This window comes from Chelonia mydas, chromosome 7, assembly GCF_015237465.2.
Source record: "Chelonia mydas isolate rCheMyd1 chromosome 7, rCheMyd1.pri.v2, whole genome shotgun sequence".
In the NCBI taxonomy this organism is placed as follows: domain Eukaryota; kingdom Metazoa; phylum Chordata; order Testudines; family Cheloniidae; genus Chelonia; species Chelonia mydas.
In genome coordinates, this window is record NC_057853.1 from 115015985 (window position 1) to 115038076 (window position 22092).

The 22092-nt window shown below is 46.1% G+C and overlaps 1 protein-coding gene and 1 long non-coding RNA gene across 7 annotated transcripts in view; one reads left to right on the plus strand and one right to left on the minus strand.

Annotated features, from left to right (window-relative positions):
- XPNPEP1 (X-prolyl aminopeptidase 1) overlaps window positions 1-9818 on the plus strand; it is a 44481-nt gene extending 34663 nt beyond the window's left edge. For all 6 annotated transcript variants that reach the window (XM_037904097.2, XM_043551141.1, XM_043551142.1 and 3 more), the window contains 6 exons: window positions 2281-2341; window positions 4552-4621; window positions 6324-6497; window positions 7427-7503; window positions 8400-8498; window positions 9265-9818. In XM_037904097.2, coding sequence (XP_037760025.2) covers window positions 2281-2341; window positions 4552-4621; window positions 6324-6497; window positions 7427-7503; window positions 8400-8498; window positions 9265-9393 — 610 coding nt within the window. In that variant the 3' untranslated portion in view covers window positions 9394-9818. The remainder of the gene's footprint in view (window positions 1-2280; window positions 2342-4551; window positions 4622-6323; window positions 6498-7426; window positions 7504-8399; window positions 8499-9264) is intronic.
- Window positions 9474-21165, minus strand: LOC122466562. Its single transcript, XR_006292180.1, has 3 exons — window positions 21084-21165; window positions 20079-20215; window positions 9474-10625 (listed from the first exon to the last, which is right to left on the minus strand). It is a non-coding gene; the product is annotated as an uncharacterized LOC122466562 (long non-coding RNA).
- Window positions 21166-22092: the final 927 nt, after the last annotated feature.

Consider the following 22092-nt stretch of genomic DNA (forward strand, 5'->3'; position numbering starts at 1 on the left):
ACTTTAGCTGGGGTCACTGGACTGTGACAGGAATAGGTGGCTTTGCTGGCATTCGTAAAGGGGCAAAGGTTTCAGTGGGCTGTTATCATTATTAGGGCTCACTGATATGACAGTTTACAGAACTGTCATCAGGTTGCCGCCCCCTGGGCACCGCGTCAAGGCTGGGCCCAGTGCTGCTGATGCTCTGCCTCCGTGTCCCTGATGCTCTGGTGGCTTATGGCTCGGCCCTCTGGCTGGGTCACTGTGAAAGTTCAGCCCTCCCCTCCCTTTCTGGATAGCAGAGTTTAATGTCACATTCCCCAGAGGAGTTAGAATCCCAGCTGGGGAGACCCCCTGAGGTTATCCATCCACCTGACCTCTGGGCTCAGCTTTCAGACCCCTCCCTTCCCCTCAGATGGGGCACCTCTGCCCTGACCTAGCTTAACAACCATCGGCAGGTCCCTGATGAACCCAAACAGTGCGATGTCTGGCCTGTCTTCTCTCCAGGGAGGTTCTGACTGGCCACAGCCCCACTCAGTTCTTGGCTTCAGTAGACTCTTCTCCCCAGGTGAGAGTGGCTGGACTGCCCTCTTTCCTAGCCAGCAGCAACCGAGCAAGCTCTCCCCTTTCCAGCCCCTTTCTGCAGCGCAGGTCGGGTGGATTGTGCTCTCCACAGCTCGTTAACCCTCCCCAGTCCATGTGGGATTTATGTACCCCATCACAAGAATGGACAAAGAGGGATTCCCTGCCCAGAAGATCTTGCAATTGAAAGGCAGGATGGTGCCTGAACAAGCTGGCTGTGCCAGGTCAGGAGCAGACCAGGGAGGGAGATGTGACTCATAGTTACAACTAATCTTTGATTCCCCTGTAGGCCCAGCGAGGATGTCATCTACTAATGCTCTTGGCCAGCAGCAGGTTACTTCACCCTCCAAGCTGTCTCAGCTCAGCTAGCTGGTGCCCTGGGGTCAGAATCAAATCCCTGTCCATTCCCCACTCCCATGCGTGGGAGGGTGGGGTTACAGCCCTGCCCACCTGCCCCTACACTTCAACTAGTGATACAGATAGCCTGCGCAACAGAGTAAGGACATGCTGGGCAAGTAACCATGCTGCCCACTGTTAAGATGATGCCAACAGAGGGCTGTGTCCAGGACAAGGGCAGTACTATTGTGTATTCACTTTGAAACCTAGTGTTTGCCTCTCGATGACCCATGGAGTCATGGAGATTGAATTCCTGTCTGATCCCTAGAGGTAGCTCAGGTATGAGCCATACTATTGGGGAAGCTTAGTGCATGCTGTACTTGTTTGATAGATCAAATTGGTGGCCTACGGCTCTGTGGCTGTTACACCAGGACCTTTCACAAGCCCTAACTAAATACATTAAAGGCGTTTTGTTCAGCAAGGGAGTGGGGTGGACCTGATCTCTCCTTTGAGAGGAATTGTCTCTTTGGCGCTTTGGCTATTGTTAGCAGTCATTTATAAAGGGCTTTGAAAAGGAAGCACGTGAACATACTTTGATATGATTTTTACAAGTTCTTCTCTCCCCCCCGCCCCCGCAGCAGACTAATTAAAAATTCCTTTAGAGTCACAGTGAAAAGCAGCCCCTTGAATAAAATATGAGTTAGACATTGATGATATTTCGCACGGTACTGGGGCAGAGATGCTGAGTTTGCCACTGCTGAGAAGTTAAATTCTGAATGCTTTAGGAGTCCGACCTTTGTGGGCCAGGGTCAAATGTATGCGTACGGATTGACAGTTCAGAAATAACTAGTGACTTGGGGTTGAATGCCAAACTGGAGATACCTTATGGGGTCTCATATTCAGAGAGCAGGACTTCAGTGCTTTCTGAAAGATCAGGGTCCTTTGAGGGTCTCAAACTGGGCAGCCCCAATCATTACTCACTTCCGAGTATTTATCCCGGGGTTAAAGGGGATTTACGTGTCTTTTTGCAGCCATTAGCTATCACTTATGCATCTGTTTTTGCATGCAGTTGTGGATTTAGTCTGCTTCAAAACCACCCTTGATACCAATGACATGTAATGGTTCCTTCTCAGTACTACTGAGCAGCATTTGAATGTCCATCAACACTGTTCCATACCGGGCATCAGTATGTTCAGGAACTCATTGATAAGGTCAGATGGGACCACTATGATCATCTAGTGTGACCTCCTGCATAAATCGGGGTGTAGAACGCTTTGATTCAGTTACTGGAAGTGACTAGCATTGCAGCTTTATTGTTGGGGTAAGATGTATTCTCTACATTTGAGCTTGCGTTCTGTGACTTCATTTGCTCTTGTTTCGAAGGGATGGTACGACGGATGTGACTCGGACCATGCATTTCGGCACCCCGTCGGCTTACGAAAAGGTAATTGGACATCTTGTGTTTCGAGAGCAGGCTCAGGGCATTAGAGATATTTTAATGATCGTTACTTTTTGAGGAAAAAGAAAAAGGTAAAAATGATACGAGTGGTAGAAAGCTACCTAGTAACTGTGGAATCAAAGTAGCTCACTTGGTACCATCCATTTGCTAAAAAAATCGGTGAGGATTCTTAGATTCCAAGGCCAGAAAGGACCATTGTGATCATCTCATCTGACCTCCTGTATAGGCCAGAGGACTCCCCCGAAACAATCCCTGGTTAAAAAGGAAGCTGTCAGGATTCAGAGCTCCAAAATGTAACCTAAGAAAATATAAAGAATAGCACCTTCCCCATCTCAGAATCCACACTTCCCACCTGGAAAACGATCTGGCTTCCCCCGTAAAAGTTCAGTGGCAATGTGCCGAAAGCTCAAACCACCTTGCTGGGTAACAGAGCCTACTATCACAAAGCTCACATGGTAAGGCAGGGCATCAAGGGCTTGTCTAACAAAGGAGTCGCACTGGTTTCACTTACATCGGTTTAAAAATCAGCTCTCTGTGTGGATGCTGTTACAGCACATCCTCAGCAGAGCACCCCCTTTCAGCATGGTGTGGCCCAGTAGCCACGCAGCCTCAGGTTCCTAGCGGGGCTTCCCCTGCTCCGCCCAGCCTCCAGCGCCTTTTGGGGTGCAGAGATTTAGGCCTGGCCTATACCGGAAAATGAGGTCAATTTAACGACGTCGCTCAGAGGTGTGAAAAATCCACGCCCCTGAGCGGTGTAGGTAAGCCGACCTAAGTCCCCGGGGAGACAGCTCTAGGTACAAGTGCCTGGCCTTAGCCAGCCTTCTGTCCCACATCTGCTCTCTCTCTCTGCCTGTTCCTTCCCCAGCTGAGCCTGGCTCTAAACCCCTCTCTGGAAGCCTGACTCCTGCCCCAGGTGTCTCCATTTGGGCTGCCTAAGTTTTCTGGAGCTCATTAACCCCTTCCTGCCATCCATGGAGGCTTGGGTCCCCCATTGCAGAGGCTCTTATATTGGTTTCAAACTGGCATACGCTGTTATGAGCCAGTTTTAAACTGATATCAGAGAATTCACAGTGGGATTTCAGCGATGCCACTAAATCTGTTTAAAATCCCATCGTTAGTTAAAATGAATGCAATTTTGCATTTATACCAGGCCTGTCTGTCTAGGTACTTTCAGTAGAGCTCCTGTTTTATGAACTATTGAGACGTTCATATAATCAAAAAGTTCATAAAATAGAACATCTTAAAATTACAGTGGGTACGGTGCATAAATTGCCATATGGGTGCAATGCATCACATCTTGCCTTTCAAACCACTAGAAAGCTATTTCCAACAGGCTGAAGGCATAGGACTGTCAAGGGATGTCGACTTGTTCTTGGACATCATTTTCTGTTATGAGGTTTATTTTTTGCCTGCTGTTGGGAAAAATGGTTTGTATAACTGGTGGTTCGTAAGACTGGTGTCCACCTGGCATTCGGTTTAGAAGGCTTCAGTCCAGTCATTATTGGGGCCCTACGAAATTCACGGTCGTGAAAAATGCGTCACGGACCGTGAAATCGGATTTCTCCTGTGAAATCTGGTCTTCTGTATAGGGTAAAAGTATACAAAAGTACACAGTATTTCTGAAACTGGAGGTCTTGACCCAAAAGGGGGTCACAAGGCTATTGTGGTGCGGTTATGGTACTGCCACCCTTACTTTTGCGATGCTGCTGGTGACGGTGCTGCCTTCAGAGCGTGGCACCTGTCCAGCAGCCACGGCTCTCCAGCTGCCCAGCTCTGAAAGCAGCGCGGAAGTAAGGTCAGCAATACTGCAACCCCACCACAATAGCCTTGCGACCCTCTTTTGGGTTGGGACCCTCCGTATGAGAAACCCTGAGTCTTAACGGCTTTACATGTTTATATTTTACATTTACATTTGCCATTTTATATTTGTTACAACACCGTGAAATTTAAGATTTTTAAAATGCGATGTCCGTGCAATTTACAAAAATGGACCATAAATTTGGTAGGGCCCTCGTCATTATTGATTCTCTCAGTCTGTATCTTTGTTCTCATGCTTTGCTTTAGCATCACCTACTTTATGGGTCTTAGCTGAGCCTCCGTAACGCTCTGCTGACCTAGAACATGCAATCCTGTTTTCAAAGCGAAGAAGGAGGTTGCTTTTTATCTTCACGTTACTCGGTGCTTTTCATTGGCAGGAATGCTTCACCTACGTCCTGAAAGGTCATATCGCTGTGAGTGCAGCCGTCTTCCCTAACGGAACCAAAGGTTGGTCGCTTGCTTTGTCTCACTTCGTTCTGCAGCAGATGGCTCAGACGACTGAGGTGTTTAGAGAATCATGTGACCATTTACAAGAATATTATGCTTGACAGATACAAATGAAGTCGGCAGACATGGAAGTTTTGTCTTTAATTGTGTTTCTTTGTATAACCATTACACTGCGTCATATTTATTGATCCTGCTCCTTTAACACCATTTGGCAATGAAACTCTTGGACTGGAGTGAAGGGAATTTGTATTTCTCTCTCACTCCAGTTCCACGGGTGTAATATTTTTATTGCTGAGTTGGATAGCAACAAATCACTGGCCACCTAGAACTTTACAGTTGTCTGGGTACTGTATAACGTGGCCACAGCCTGAGCAAGCAGAGATCTCACATCGCCTGCATCAAAAGCAGAGGTGTTCATCTCAAGCTAAAGGAGAATCTCTTGTGGGTGTTAGCAGTATAGGGCCAATGACACACAAATAAGATATTCTGATTCCATCCTGTAGAGGGCAGTGGCACACACACATAGCAGCCAGTTCCTTGCAGTGTTGTTCTGTCCCACATAAGATACTCAACAAAGATGTCTCTTTTTCAGTTAGGCTCAGTTTGCATTTCTGATGCATTGCAAATACAGGCCAGATTTTCACACCTGGATGCTGACATTGGGCAGTCAAGCCCCAGATTCTGGTGCTCTAGGGAACTATTAGGCATGTGTGTACCAGGGTGAGGGAAGGCCATTTTGTCCTCTTAATCCCATCCCCAATTCTTCTGCCTCCAGTATACCTACAGTAACCACCTCTGCAGATGAGCATTCTGCAGGGGCATTCAGTCTCTGGATACTCTACTGAGAGAGCCAGGGGCTGGTGCGGGTTGTTTTTATGAGGCAGACACTGTTCTGAAAGGCCAGAGGATGTCGACCCTGGAATTCTGTAGCTGGGAAGAGACTTGGCTTGCTACCCTTGATGCTGTGGGTGGTGGTCTCACTGCCCTGAGACACTCTCTCCTAGTTCACAGTAGGCTCTTTATATATACCTGGTCCAGCTCCCACTGGGCTGCCGCAAAGATCTTTCACAATTAAATTACCTCAAATGCAAAAAGCCTTGATTGCAAAAGTCCTTCCTCCCAGTGTTCTTTTGGGGGTAGTTTCTAGCTATCTTCCCAAGCCTGGGAAGGGCACTCCGGGTCACCCCTTTTCCTCCCAGTATTGAAGGTCTATGGCAGACATGCCCTTTGTATTGTCACCTCCGCATAATGAGAACAGGGAACATTTTGTCTCCCTCTCCAGGGTTTTTGTCTTGATTGGTTGGGTGACTGATTGACTGGGAGAGAGGGGAGCCTTACCCGACCCCGCCAGTAAAAGCTCACCTCGGGCTCTTAAGTAAATAGTCATCTCTTCTCCCCAAGACTCAGTCTTCCTCCAGGACCATTTCCTTTCTCCTCACATCAGCTGTCCCACAGGGTCTTTGTTTGGTTGAGTCTACTGTATTTGGAACGGGATAGCCTGGACCCCCATTCCTCTTTTTCCTTAAAGAGCCACTATACCCCATTACAGGTCTGTTTTATAACTTGCACCAAGCCGGTGACTTGGTTCTCCCTTTCATTTATGCTCTGGTGTCCCGTGGTAAGATCTGCAGGTGCGATCGTCAAAGACTGACTTTGTGCAGCTGGAGCCCTCTCTAAATGTCTCTCTTTCGCCGGCTTGCAGGTCACCTTCTGGATTCCTTTGCCCGCTCTGCATTGTGGGACTGTGGTTTGGATTATCTTCATGGCACAGGACATGGAGTTGGGTGTTTCCTTAATGTGCATGAGGGTCCGTGTGGCATCAGCTACAAAACCTTTGCCGATGAACCCCTAGAAGCCGGCATGATCATTTCTGATGGTATTTAGTGTCCTTGGCTATATTCTGTAGTCAGATGAAGACCGCTGTGTTAACAAGCTGCTTATGGAACAAATCTGAAAAGCGATGAGGGTGGGGGGATGTTTCCTGCCTTTCCATTTGCCAAGTAATTCCTTGTTTAAGATATCTAGAGAGAGACCAAATCCCATTATACCTGGAGTCAGGTGTCTTAAGACCCCATCTTTCTATTGTGATACTACAGGCCTAATTCTGCTCTCACTTCCTCCTGGTTTACACCAATGTAACTGTTAAAGTCAATGGAGCTATTGCTGGCAAAGCAGGTCGAGAGGCAAACCAGAGCCTCAGACATATTTTCCCATTCTTCAGCGGAAGGATGGTCTTATAGCGACCACATAGGAATGGGCAGCAGGACTTGTAGGACCTAATCCACGGACTGTCTGTATGTCCTTGGGGCAATTGTTTAACCTTTCTATGCCTCAGTTTCCCCCGTGGGAAAATATGGGGATAATAATACTTAGCTACCCTGTGTACGGGGGCGGGGGCGGGGGGTTTGTGAGACTAAATTCATTCAAGTTTGTGAAGTTGAGATCCTTACATGGAGGGCACTGTGTACAATGGGCACCCCTTAAAACAGACTGGGATGTTTTGGCCTGTGGTAACTGGATTAGTAGTGTTGGCAGAATTCCGGTGATTCAAACAGATGTGACACACAGTTTGTATTCTTCTCTTGAGGTTGGAAGGTGACTCCCTAAACTGGGGCAGCCTGTCACCTTGCTTGGGCTGTGCATGCAGATTAGACGGAATGGGAAATTTGTTGCCCTCCGTGGGTGCCAGATGTCCAGACTATTTAGCTATGCAGATGAACTAAAGCCCCAGGAGGAAATTCACCTGCTGTGTTAAGTGGCTGTGCTACCTGGCAGGGATTGACTGATTATTGTCTGTCTCTGCAGAGCCTGGGTATTATGAAGATGAGTCTTTTGGGATCCGCATAGAAAATGTGGTACTCGTGGTCCCTGCCAAAACCAAGGTGAGTGACTTCTGAGCATGCTCAAGAAGCACCTTATCATTTCTTGGTGAGCTGGTGGTTGTAAAAACACGAATGTCTAATGGATTTTGAATGAAAAGCCTGGAACTGGAAGCAGGTCAATATTGCAGGCAGTTGTATCCACAGGTCTAGTTTTCCCACGGGGCTGGGTTACTGCACTTGCAAATGTTTCACTCAGGGAAAACGTATGAGGACTTTTCTCTGAAAGGAGACTGAGTCCCAATCTCTTCCTGTAAACAGATATAATGAGGACAATGCTGGTGCTGCTGTGATCTGCACAGCTCACTAGAAAAGATCAGGCAAGGTTAAAATCTGTGCAGCAGAATCCTCCTAAGTGTCCTCTCTCTGCTCTGGAGATCCAGGGCTCGAGTCTCTGCATTCCAGCCTCTTTGTGTCACTGCGGGGTTGTAAAGCTAATGGGTCCCTCCGCAGCTGGATTTTCCTAGGCATGGCAGGGTCTCCAGCTGGAGTAGAGCCAATATAGTCGCTTCAACACCCACACCTGCCTGTTTGGGGGGATTATGCGTTCATTAAACACAGGTGCTTTCAAAAAGGAACATTTAATTGTCTGCTAAATATCTTAGGGTGAAATGTCACTAGAATGCCAAAATAAGCAATTCCAGGTAGCTGCCCCTCTACAAGACGATCTCAGATTTGGGCTTCAGGGATCTGATCTGAAGCCCAAATGTGGACTTCCATTGACTTCAGTGGACTTTACGTCAGGCCCTTCCACATTTGGAACGCCAGCCAAATGTTTTCCCTTCTGAACCATGCGTAAGCCATGCCAAGCACCGGGGTTGCACATGTTGTACAGAACACTCCTATCCAGCTGGAGCAGTTTCCAATGACTAAGGATGTCTTTCCTCGTTCCTTTGCAGTACAACTTCTGTAACAGAGGGAGCCTGACTTTTGAGCCACTAACCCTGGTTCCGATCCAGACTAAAATGATCAGTGTCCCTTTACTGACACAAAAAGAGGTAAGGGAAGTAGCGATGGAGGGGAGTGGACTCATTCTAAAGGGCCAAAGGATCCTGATCTCCCCTTCATCTCTCAGTAGGGCTACCTTCCTGCTGGTGGTGATTTCACTTTGGCAGCTCACCTAAACTAATCTCTGCTTGACTCTCCTCTTATTCCCTACGCTACCAGCCCTATCATGTTGCTACCTACTTCGTTTCCTTTGCTTCGTCCTTCTATCATGTTGCCCCCCCACCTAGAGTAGCCCTCCCCATCTCTTTTCCAATACTTGCCCTCTCTCCTCTTCCTTCCTACCCTCTCCTGACCAATAGCCCCACCCACGTTCCCTTTTCTGCATGCATGTTGCATGCAGTATCTTCATTGGCTGTCAGGCCCAAAATGGTAGCCCATATCTAGGTGTATAGTCCCGTTCAGGGCAGTGTATGTAATGACTCCAGGGCTCTCAGGCCCAAGTATTAAAAAGTGGCCACTGACTTTGTTGGAGACACTCATTTTTAGAGATGCTAAAGTAGCCACGAATCCAACTGAAGGCAAAGAGCATCAGCACCTCTGAAAATCAGGTCCTAGGTGCCTCAGTTTTGACACCCACAATTACAAGCCATTCCTGAATATATGGGCCTGGCCCTTTTCCCTTCTGCTCTCATGGCCCGGTCAGTTCCCCACTGAGAGCTGACGATGTTGCCCATGCAAAGTGCAGGATGAACAGATCAACCTCCGCTCCCCCTCTTCTTGATTTGCATTAAACGTTGCTCCTGTCCCTTTCTCTAGTGCGACTGGGTGAACGATTACCACCGGAAATGCAGGGAGGTGATTGGAGCAGAACTGAAGAGCCAAGGACGACACGAGGCTCTCCAATGGCTCATCAGGGAGACAGAACCCATCACAAAAATGCATTAAAACCAACTTTTTACATGGTGACAGAATCATTCAACCGTAAAATCCTCTATTCCCCCGCCCCTCGTTTTGAAAAATGAATGTGGATTGAGGAAGAGCCTTTGAGAACCATTTGGAAATAGGGGAGGAAGGGGGCTTTTTGTTTAGCTTTTCTTTTATGGGGGGACAGGAGCGTTCCATCTGTGAACAAATTTTCTGATAATGAGCAAATCTCAAAAGTGAAGTCTTCTGCTTTTGCAATCTGGGCCTTGCTGAAACAATCACTCGAGGAGACAATAACTGGAGTGTTTTATACATTTTGATTTATCACTGTGAAAACCCAGTGGTTTTACATTCTTGGGTTCCAGTTGCCAATACACTGCTGATGTTAACTGTTATGCTTATGAGCCTGTGTTTCTGATCAGCTAATAAAAGCTTCAGAGCCCTGATTTGGTCTGTTGCCTTCAGTCTCTCTGGTCTGTCAGTGATGTAATGGATTTAATTGGCCTTTAAACTCAGAGCCAACCCCAGTCCTCACCCACCACGGGCACACCTGGCTTGAAATACATAGACACACCTTTCCCTTGGAGTTGGGGCAGGTGTTAAGAAACATCATAGGAGTATTCTACTTTGTGGCAGATCTCTGCACAGCATTGCAAACAAAACCCTATGGAGGTGTGTGAATGCAAAAGGCCACAGCTGAACCGCCTGCCCGTAGGCTATAGTATTGGTCTGTCTACTTATATGGTGCCAATCAATGCAGTATATAAGAGCAGAGTGTCATGGAATCATAGCCCTTCCTGTGGTAGGTGTTTAAAGCAAACAGCTAAGGTGGACACAAACCAAACAGGCTTTCACAATACGTTGTGTTCCTAGCTCAAGTTCCAGCTCAGTCTGCCTTTGTTTACCAGGGACTTGCTCTGTCTGGATCTCAGTACAACACACAGACATTTAGTGGCTAAACAATAGACTGCAAATAAACATTATGCACAAGTGCCCTGCACCCTGCCTCAGTGATGGAGAAAAAAATCCCATTGCTCAGTGTTTCTTCCAATGAAAGCAGAGTTAGGCTCATAATGTGTAATGATATTGTCACACCGTCTTCACTAAAGCACTTGAATTAACAGTCCAGCCTCTCGATGGAAACAAATTCTGAAACCTCTTAGAAACTGCAGGAAAACCAAGAGTTTTTCCAGCCAAGCCGTAGGTCTGATGTTGACGAGATGCTGCCAAGCCCTTGTAGCGCAAATGTATTTCTGTAATTTTTTTAAAAGTGAAAACAGTAATTAAGCCACATTAAATGACATAAGGTTGTTTAAATATTCCTCAGCAGTGCTGGAAACCTAAATGCGGTGCAGGTGCCTGAGAACCTGCAAGTGAAACTGACTAGAAATAGGCAATGAAACCAACCAGTCTCATCATTACACAATCCAAGCTGAGGAAAAAAACCCAAAGTGAAAAACATTAAAAATCTGAGTGGCTGGCTTTTTCAAATTCACTTTATCCAAGGCATAAAAACTCAGATGCGTGGTTTTTTTTTCAAGTATTACTTTTATCTTGATTGTATCCCTGTAAGGTTGTGATAATATTTCAGTGCAAATCAGTGTTGTTTTTTTCTTGTGTGCACAGTTTTAGTGGCATTATAATCCTGGGTGAGAAATGTCTTGCTTGCCTTTACTGGGTGCTTCTTTGCCAAATACCTGACATGTGATAGGACATGTTCAAAGTTCATACAAGTGCTTTCTCAACAAATCATCACATGGAAACGAATCTGTGTTAATTGCCATCCAAATTAACTTGTGCACAGCTGGGAATGAATGATGAGAGAGGTACCTGTTCCATGCCTGCAGCCATACTGCCTCGGGTTGTGATCTTGTCTGATCTCAGAAACTAAGCAGGGTCAATAATTGGATGAGACACTTTTAGGGAAATCCCAGCTGTGGAAAGCAATGACCTTGCTAGCTGAATTAGGTATCATGTATGGAGACAGGCTGCTGCTGAATGACTAAAGACTGAGATGTAAAATGAAGATCCTAGGCACTTGTAATTGTTAAACCTCCCAAAAATAAGGCAGTTCAAGGCCTTGGAGTCCTGCTCAGATTCCAATCTGCATTAGCTACTTCCTGCCAACTCCTTGGCTTCAATTGATCACACTCTTCTTCTTTACTTTGTCTCTTATGCTCCACGAGTAGAAAGACAGACACAGGAGCCCTGATAGCAGACTACCAAAGGTTAAATATAGTAGCCAAGAGTGAGGCATGTCCCCTGTCCTGCATTGATGGGAAGCTGTCCCTCTTGCGTGGTTGCTGTTAGATACCAAACGTAGGGGACAGCAGGGAGAAGTGAAGTCTTCTAGCTGGAGCTGGCAGAAAAATGCCAATTGGCTTTTCATGGGGAAATTTTTAAATACTTCAGGGTTTTTTCCTTAAAGTTCCCACAATTTCCCCCCAGTTTTCAGAGAAAACTCAAAAATGAATTTTTTTTCTGGTTTTTGCTTTTCAGTTTCTGCTCCTCCCCCCTTTTCCAGTGTCACAATGTAAAAGGGGAAAAAAGGAAGAGCAGGGAGTGGGAAACAGAGGGAAGGAAGAGAAAAGGCAAGAACCTTCCCCCAAACTCTGAAAAACAATTAAATAGTTTTGTTTGTCTATCAAAAAACCTCCCCAAAAAGGAAAATTTCACATGGAAATTTCATTGCAAATTTTCCTTGGGGAGGTACGAAAAAGGCTAATTTTGGTAGAAAAATTTGAGGGCAAATTTTCAACCAGCTCTATTTCTGAATGCATTTTCTACCACTTTGGGCATATGATCATTTAAGATCATGCCACAAGGCCAACTTCTGTTATAGTCGAGCATGTTACTGCAAGAGTTATGGTGGGAATAAACCTGCTGTTCTGATGATATCATTATATTGACTCCCCGCTGTGACATCAATCTCAGGACGCCCAGAACTGTGGGCCTCTGTGTTACCCTCTGCCATCTCAAGGGAGCGCTTTGTTGCTGCTAAGCTCTAAGTCAGCTTCCTGTCTGCCTTGCCAGCAAACTCTTCAAGACTCTGTCAGTCTAAAGGTGGCCTTCCTGGTAACAATCAGTGAGCCAGAGTTCCCCAGAGACATCTCCCTGCTGCGTCTAGTCCTTCTCACTGGCTGTGCACAGAAATGATGATTAAGTTTGCTGCATCCAAAGAGACCGAGCACTTGTCAGCCTATAAGGTTAGCTGAAGGCTTGCATGTTCTAATACACAACATTGAGACGGTTTTGTAATAAAACAAGAATCAGTTTGTTAACAAAGAATAGAGATTTAGGTGATATTAAGCAAGAATAAAAGACAGGTATGGTTAAAAATCAACCAAAGCACACTCTCTAGTGACTAAAATTTTATCTTAGAAAGTTGCAATCTTTGCCTAAAGAGTTTTCTTACTGACATCAAGTTACCAGTATCCCTAGCTCGTCAGACTAGGGGATCCAACTTTCATAGGCTCAGTGTCCCCTCAGTGCTGCATAACTAAAAGGTCCTTTTGTTCCCCTTATTTTACCCAAAATCAAATGTCTCTGCTGCAAGTGTCAGTAAGGCTTCCTAGGGTGCAGATTCTGTCCCCTAGAGTGAGTGTTAAGCTGTCTTCGCTGTAACCTATAGGTATAAATAGGTAAGTTATAGGTACAGATTAAGGCAGTAATGCAAAAAGCCTATGGGTCCCAAGCCTGTAAAGACAATAGCTTAGCCAAACTAACTAAGGACAAAGGCCTAATGACTTGACATGAGTCACTCATGTATGACTCTAGAGCACGCCGTGAGGTTATAAGTCAGTGTTGCTAAACTGCTGACCGGTAACCACAAGTTGTCATCTGGTATCAGCTTTAGCTGAGTTAAGTTAGGAACCTCAGCAGATGTCTGACCCCAAGCATACCATAGTAACTAACTGCCGTATATGCTAATAAGCTTGAGGTGAAAGGCCCAGTGACCTGTGGGTAAGGTTAAGATTCTGTCATGGGTATTTTTAGTAAAAGTCAGGGACAGGTCGTGGGCAATAAACAAAAATTCACAGAAGCTTGTAATCTGTCCCCAATTTTTACTAAAAATAGCCTGGGAACGGGGGGAAACAAATAGAGCCCTGCCGGGGGCTTGCAGCTGCTCCTACGGCGGAGGCTGGCCACTGCTGCTCCAGCCCCAGGAGTGCTGACCCAACCCCAGCTGCTGCTTGAGCCCTGGGGTCAGTGCTCTGGCAGCCCCAGGGCTGACAGCTGCTCCTGCCCTGCCCCAGAAGAAGTCATGGAGGGCCTGGAAAGGCACGGAATCCATGACCTCCATGACAGAATCGTATCCTTACCTATGGGAGAAGGTCACCCCAACACAAGTTGGGTGATGAAATGAAGAAAAGGAAAAGGGGCTGAACCCCCTGCTGACTATGCATTTGGCATAGTGGGGGTCAGTGTAACACATTATAAAAGCTGTGTCCTAGCCTGCGTGCCTGGGGAGACGCCAGGATGCCGACCACTGGTGGTAATGAGAACGATGATTAACACATCAGGTTTTTCCACAAGGGATGGTGTGAGTACATGGATGCTCAGATGCGGGACATTTTGACCATTCTGTATTATCTGTCTACTTTTCTGGGTTGGTATGTTTGTGCTTTTGCTACCTGTGATAATAAAACTATTACAAGGCCAGAACACCTTGCCTAAGTGTGATTGTCTCTCTTGTGCACACGGGGTCCTTGTCATAACTCGAATACTGCTGGGTCTCATCACGAGACAGAACCCTGCCAAACTACGGAGTGTTAATTAGCCTTTCTAATTCATCACGATAACTAGTACACAACCAGTATATTAGCCAGCATCTTCCCCATGTGTTTAGCTTGATGGCTTTACGTAAGGGCACTTTCATTGTCCTCTGCCAGTAGTCAAGCTGGTCGGACAGGTGCATACACCTTCCTTTGTCTAGGGCCGGCTGGCTTTATGCACCGCTGCTCACACCCATTTCCAGCACACATCTAGAGGTCTTCGTACACAACCAGCACATATAGACCACAACGATGTCTGGGACCAGCGTGTCCCCAGTTTACACATGGTACCTTACATGACACCTTGGAGCTACATATGATGACAAGAGCGTGTTGGGGCTATGAGTGTGTTGGGCCTGATGTGAGTTACAGTACTGGGGCGGGGGGACGCTCTGCCAGCTGGCATTGAGGGGATCTCAGTGTCACACCCATTGAAGTCAGTGGGTAGTTTTGCTTAGCCACTGATAGGACCAAAAGGCTCAAGCTTTTGGGGCCAGCTCCTCAGCCGGTGTAAACTGGGGCAACACCATCTCAATGGTGCAATCCCAGTTGACATCATCTGAGGCGCTGGCGCCCTGTGCGTACAAGTAGTGCTACTGGAATAGTAAGAGTATGAGCAAGCTGGAGGCATTCTCCAACTGCATTTGGGGGCTGTCAAGTTTTTTGTTGCCCTTCCCGTAAAAATGTTACACGAGGAGCCGGTGCTTATTTTTCCCCTAGGAAAATCCTCAATCAAAAATCATGACCGGAGCTTGGGCACTGAATAGTGGCAGCATGCCCATCGCTAGCCAAGGTTTTCCAGACAAATAGACCATTTCTCCTTGAGTGGGAAGCTTCGTGTTCATTTATCACAGGCAGAGAGCTCCGACAGCCTGGAAGTGTTTGAGTAGCTGTCTCCTATGAAATCCTGCCCTCTGCTCACTCTTATCTTAAGTGTTCCTGGCAGTGGCGAAATTCAGTTGTTTTGGAGCTTAAATGGCTCAGAACTCGTCTGCAATGGGAACTCCAATATTTGCTCACGTGACTATTAAATCTGTCACGTCCCAAGGCAGCAGTTGGCCCTACTTTTGATTTAAGCAGACCAGGCCTCAAAAAACCAAATGCGTCCAAGAATAGTGGGATTTAGGAGCTCCTTGGCAAATCCACCTAAGTCAGTTTGGCATTTAGGCTGAAAAAGATAAATTAGCTGAGAACACCCTATACAGTTGGAGAGCCAGGCTACAAAATGGCAGCATCCCAAAGAACAGGAAAGATGGAGAGGCTGGCTTCCCCACTTTATATACAATAGTTGCTCTGCCTGACCAGTTTACTGACTAGTGAACCTCTTATAGGGACTAGCCCAAAGGCGATCATAACTTGTTGCCTTCATATGGGGCAAATTCCTTCTCTAAATTACATGGAGCTGTGAGGGGCTTCCCATATACAGGGCATACCACAGGGACTGTTTTTGAAGCATCCCAGGGGTTGTTAGCAGGGGGTTGAATGAGGAGGTGCTGATGCACAGGGTTTCCATGGAACTGGGAGAGTGGGGCACCACTGGATAACAGGAGAGCTGTAGACTTGAGCAGGGTGGTTTCAGTTTTTTTTAATTTAAATGCACTAATGAACTCAGTATAACGAGCAGTGGTACATTCCAGCTTGGTGCTTACATGGCCCCATTCACCATAGTACATGAGCACCTCATAATCATTAAAGGCTGTTTATCCTCACAATTCCCCCACCAAGACCATTACCTCCATCTTACAAACAGGGAACCAAAGCAGAGGGTGACTTGACCAGGGCCATACAGTGAGTCTGCAGCTGAGCCAGGAATTGAACCCAACTCTCTTGAGGCCTGGACCAGGGTTCTTTCCATGAGCTGATCCTTCCTACTCTAATGTAATCTCCTCTAATGCCTTTCTATGCAGACGGCAACAAAGGGAAGTGATAGGCTTCTGGGGGATCTAAGGGCAACACTGTGTAGTGCTGTATATGAGATCAGGCACATTTCCTTGCTCTCAGGGCATGAAGAGGCTGGGGAATCTGCTGAGGTACTTAAATGAAGATGCCCATTGGTAGCTCCTAAGCATGTTTTACATGATAAGGACAAAACTCCCCATGGCTTTGGTTTTAATAGAAGTTACTGTAGTAATAAGAGAAAAATGAAATAAGAGGGCATAAAAATGAACTGTGTTGATGTTTAATTAAGTTGCCTATTAACAGTTGTGTACTGGCCTGGAAGGATTTTAATGCAACAATTAAAATAAGGAGCTATTTTCTCGGCTTTCCGTCTTCTCTGGGGATGCCCGCAAGAACAGCAGGCTGCTCAGATCAAGAAGCATTTGTTTTCTTCTATCCAGCTTGTTAAAATTATTCTAAATTTGGCATGCAGCAGATGCACACAGATAAAAGCCAGCCAAGACATTTCTCTCCTGCAAATTTAGGCATAAAAACAAGGACTCATTTTATCGTAGTCTAGGAGGCAAGAGTTTAATGCAGTCCTGGCTCTTTAAAATGCCTCCTGTTTTTACAGGAACTCAGTGTTATTCAGTGGAATTCACCCTGCAAGATGAAAGGAATTTTAAAGGGCCAGGACCGTAAGATGCACAGTGAAGAACACCATCAACCTCAGCCTGGTCCAGTCCACACAAGAGATCCACTTCCTGGACACTACAGTGCTAATAAACGATGGTCACATAAACACCACCCTATACCGGAAACCTACTGACCGCTATTCCTACCTACATGCCTCCAACTTTCACCCTGACCACGCCACACGATCCATTGTCTACAGCCAACCTCTGCGATACAACCGCATTTGCTCCAACCCCTCAGACAGAGACAGACACCTACAAGATCTCTATCAAGCATTCTTACAACTACAATACCCACCTGCGGAAGTGAAGAAACAGATTGATAGAGGCAGAAGAGTTCCCAGAAGTCACCTACTACAGGATAGGCCTAACAAAGAAAATAACAGAACGCCACTAGCCGTCACCTTCAGCCCCCAACTAAAACCCCTCCAACGCATTATTAAGGATCTACAACCTATCCTGAAGGATGACCCAACACTCTCACAAATCTTGGGAGACAGGACAGTCCTTGCCTACAGACAGCCCCCCAACCTGAGCAAATACTCACCAGCAACCACATACCACACAACAGAACCACTAACCCAGGAACCTATCCTTGCAACAAAGCCCATTGCCAACCGTGTCCACATATCTATTCAGGGGACACCATCACAGGGCCTAATAACATCAGCCACACTATCAGAGGCTCGTTCACCTGCACATCCACCATTGTGATCTATGCCATCATGTGCCAGCAATGCCCCTCTGCCATGTACATTGGTCAAACTGGACAGTCTCTACATAAAAGAGTAAATGGACACAAATCAGATGTCAAGAATTATAACATTCATAAACCAGTTGGAGAACACTTCAATCTCTCTGGTCACGCGATTACAGACATGAAAGTCGCTATTTTACAACAAAAAAAACTACAAATCCAGACTCCAGCGAGAAACTGCTGAATTGGAATTCATTTGCAAATTGGATACAATTAACTTAGGCTTGAATAGAGACTGGGAGTGGCTTAGTCATTATGCAAGGTAGCCTATTTCCCCTTGTTTTTTCCTACCCCCCGCCCCCAGACGTTCTTGTTAAACCCTGGATTTGTGCTGGAAATGGCCCATCTTGATTATCATACACAATGTAAGGAGAGTGGTCACTTTGGATAAGCTATTACCAGCAGGAGAGTGAGTTTGTGTGTGTGTGGGGAGGGGGGGGGGCGGGTTAGAGAAAACCTGGATTTGTGCTGGAAATGGCCCACCTTGATTATCATACACATTGTAAGGAGAGTGATCACTTTAGATAAGCTATTACCAGCAGGAGAGTGGGGTGGGAGGAGGTATTTTTTCATGCTTTTTGTGTGTATATAATAAGATCTTCTATACTTTCCACAGTATGCATCCGATGAAGTGAGCTGTAGCTCACGAAAGCTTATGCTCAAATAAATTGGTTAGTCTCTAAGGTGCCACAAGTCCTCCTTTTCTTTTTGTAGGGAAAATTGTTAAGGATTTTGAAAAAAACCCAAAACACTGTAGATGGGAAAAATCAAGGCCGCATCATAGGCATGTTAATGAAGAATTAAGACTTTAATTGACGGTTGGGATATGGTGATATCTAGGACATTGCAATGAACTGGGGTGTGTGTGTGTTTAGTCATGTGCACCATTCCTCTCTGTTGAATGGAATGTCAAAAGTGTGGCTATGCAGGATTGTTGTAGCTGTGTCAGTCCCAGGATATTAGAGCGACCAGGTGAGGGGGAGGTAATATCTATTTGTGGGCCAACTTCTGTTGGTTAGAGAGACAAGGTTTCAAGCTTACACAGAGCTCGTCTTCAGGCTGTCAGCGCCCCCATTAAAAGTGGAGTAGAGCTGCAACCTTATCTCATTTGGTTAAAGGACTGTGGGGTTTTTTTTGGAGCCAAAGGTCAATTTTGATCCTTATTTTTATTTATTGATCATGGACCAGGATCCCATGGTGCTAGGTGCTGTACAAACACAAGGAGCTTGCCTAAGTGTTATAATATTACATGTATGCAGTTCACCAACGAGCTTACGTACACGGCTATGGCTTAGTAAGGACATACTGTGTGACTGCATTGAGACATCAGTAATGATCGATAATGCAGGGACGCAGTCTATGTCTAGCCAGGCACTTGTAATGCACGGTGATGGCACGGTGCTGATAGAATGACTTTTGAAAGACAGTCCCAGGCCTCCTCACCCACTTGACGGAACCAGAAGTGTGGCTTTGGCCTTGTCGGTGGAGTAGATTAGCTCAGATTTCGGCAGCTGGGGGCGCTGCAAAGGGGCACAACACAAGTGTAGACAAGGAACACTGCGATGTGTAATGGTGGCAATTCCCCTGGGCTCTGGCAGAGGAAACTCATCCTTACATTAGGGGTCTGAACTGAAGCAGTTACACAAGTAGCTGATCACCGATGACTGAAATCAGGGCTAAACCATGGTATAGACAAGACTTGAGCTTGTAAACCATTTTCTTGTGTTACAACCATATACACGTAAAAAACCAGAATATAAGGACCTGTAACTTTATGACAACCTAGACAAATTAGAGGATTGGGCCAAAAGAAATCTGATGAGGTTCAACAAAGACAAGTGCAGAGTCCTGCACTTAGGACGGAAGAATCCTAGGCACTGCTACAGGCTGGGGATTGACTGGCTAAGCAGCAGTTCTGCAGAAAAGGACCTGGGGGTTCCAGTGGACAAGAAGCTGGATATGAGTCAACAGTGTGCCCTTGTTGCCAAGAAGGCTAATGGCATTTTGGGCTGTATAAGTAGGAGCATTGCCAGCAGATTGAGGGACGTGATCATTCCCCTCTATTCGGCATTGGGGAGGCCTCATGTGGAGTACTGTGTCCAGTTTTGGGCCCTACACTACAAGAAGGATGTGGAAAAATTGGAAAGAGTCCAGCGGAGGGCAACAAAAATGACTAGGGGGCTGGAGCACCTGATTTATGAAGGCTCAGGGAACTGGGATTATTTAGTCTGCAGAAGAGAAAAATGAGGGGGGATTTGATAGCAGCTTTCAACTACCTGAAAGAGGGTTCCAAAGAGGATGGATCTAGACTGTTCTCAGTGGTAGCAGATGACAGAACAAGGATTAATGGTCTCAAGTTGCAGTGGGGGAGGTTTAGGCTTGATATTAGGAAAAACTTTTTCACTAGGAGGGTGGTGAAGCACTGGAATGGGTTACCTAGGGAGGTGGTAGAATCTCCTTCCTTCGAGGTTTTTACAGTCAGGCTTGACAAAGGCCTGGCTGGGATGATTTAGTTGGTCTTGGTCCTGCTTTGAGCAGGGGATTGGATTAGATGGCCTCCTGAGGTCCCTCCCAACCCTGATATTCTATGACAACACTCACCTCACTCATGTTACAGAAGAACAAAAATAAACAAATATTTGTTTTTGGAGGAACCTTTGTGCTGATTTGATTTTCTGAGTTAGCGTTGGACTTTGCAATCTTACTCCATTAAAAAACGGGAACTTCAGTCAGGTGATCTGTTTAAAATGAACACAGAAGCCATACAATCATTCTCAACCCAAGAAGAGAAAAATATCCACAGTCTCAATTCACGCATCTGTGAGCCATGCCTTCCCCATTTGCTTAAAAAGGCAAAGCATCTAACACTATAACTCCCTAAATATTCTATAGCCCAAGATCCTTCTGATGTTTGAATTACTCCAGAAATGAAACTAGCAAATGGAATTTTTTAAAAAAATGTGACAGAGCACAATGATTTCTGAATCACGCTTTATAAATAGCCAGCACTCTCGCCTGGGTCTGAACTAGATAATGAAGTAATTTAGTCAGCAGATGGCACTCTTTGTTTCAATGTTAACTGCAGATGGGCTTTGATAAGAAAGTGGGTCAGCTGTTGAAATGTGTTTTTCTACCTTAAATCCTAGAGCACGGATCCGCTTTCAGGGGATTTGCTGGCAGTCATTAGTACCAAGTGAACTCTTAGGCGTGCGCCCTCTCTATGGGCCCACCTGCCCAGTCCTACAGACATGTCCTGCTTTTCACCATACCACTGAAGTCTCATGGTAGTGAGTGAGCACTGTGCTGGGTAAGGGGGGTGTTGTGGGACCGGGCCGCACATTGTATATCTGGGCCATGATGTCCTAACCTACCCTCACACTACAATGCGGTTTCACTCCAGGACCTCGGAACATTGTTGTAACAGGGTAACAGTGGCTGGGGTGGCTCCCTGCCTCAGCTGTCCCTATTCAGGATTCCTTCAATAAATTCCATCAGCCCAGAGTCCTTAAAACATTTCCCTTCCGCGTCAAAGGTATTTATAGACTTCAAACCAAAAGCTGTCCTGGGGATTCCTCCCTGCGTTTGGCCAGCCACTCCCTGCCCTACCTGGCTGGAGTCTTCTGGGCCGTGAAGTCTCAAACTCTCCTGCAGCCTTCTGCTTTCTGTAGCTCCCTTTGCTACAGCTTCCCCTCTGGCTCTTTACAGAGATCATCTGGCCTCTACGAGGCCTCATCACAAGGCAATTAATGAGGCACAGGTGGGCTGGACCATTCCCTCTTAAAGGGAACTGACTAGTCCACCCTCTGACAGTCAGGATACAAAAGGCCTAACACAACGACATTGCACCAGCGCTGATGTTAATCGTGGTATACTTTATGTTTCACAAGTGTTCCCTGCAGGATACTGGAAATGGCTCATCCAAGCTTGGACAAGATACAAGGTAGAAGGTGATCCTAGCCCTGGTAAAAAGTCCATGGTCCAGCCAAGGAGGCCTCTGTATATATGTGGAAACAATCAGCACATGCTGAGAAAGACTCTTTGTGTTTGTGTGAGTACATAACACATAAACTGTCTTAACTAACCAGGCAAGGGCCCAGCAAAATTGGTTCCTCAATAGGGATGGTCTTTTAAGAGCAAAGGAGCAGATCAGAATAGAGTACGGGTGGGGATATTTTAGAGTGGTCTCAAGACAGTATGTTGCCTAATAAAAGTGCTCCCGTGTGGTCACTGTATATGGTTGTGCTGCTCCAATAAATAGCTGTCATGTTCCACTGCAGAGGTGGCTGCTTTTCAGTGCTGAATGAAGTGAAATCTGTGCATGGCTATCTATCCACCCAAGGGTCTAAGATCTGCAGTTGTTCCTCTCCACGGAGCAGAAGAGGTTAGCTGAATGAAAGCCTTATACAAAATGTACAGCACACGGCTGTAAAACTAACGAGCTACATGTCCACAAGTCTGTAACCTGACTGTACATGTGAAATGTAACTGGGGTGTCTGTTGGAAAACAAATGTGAGCTCCTACCTACTTCTTGCCTTCTGAGGTTTCCAGCTCTCCTGATTTTATCACAGGACTTGTGATATTTAGTTTTCCTTAAAGTTGCAGGTGCAGAAATCA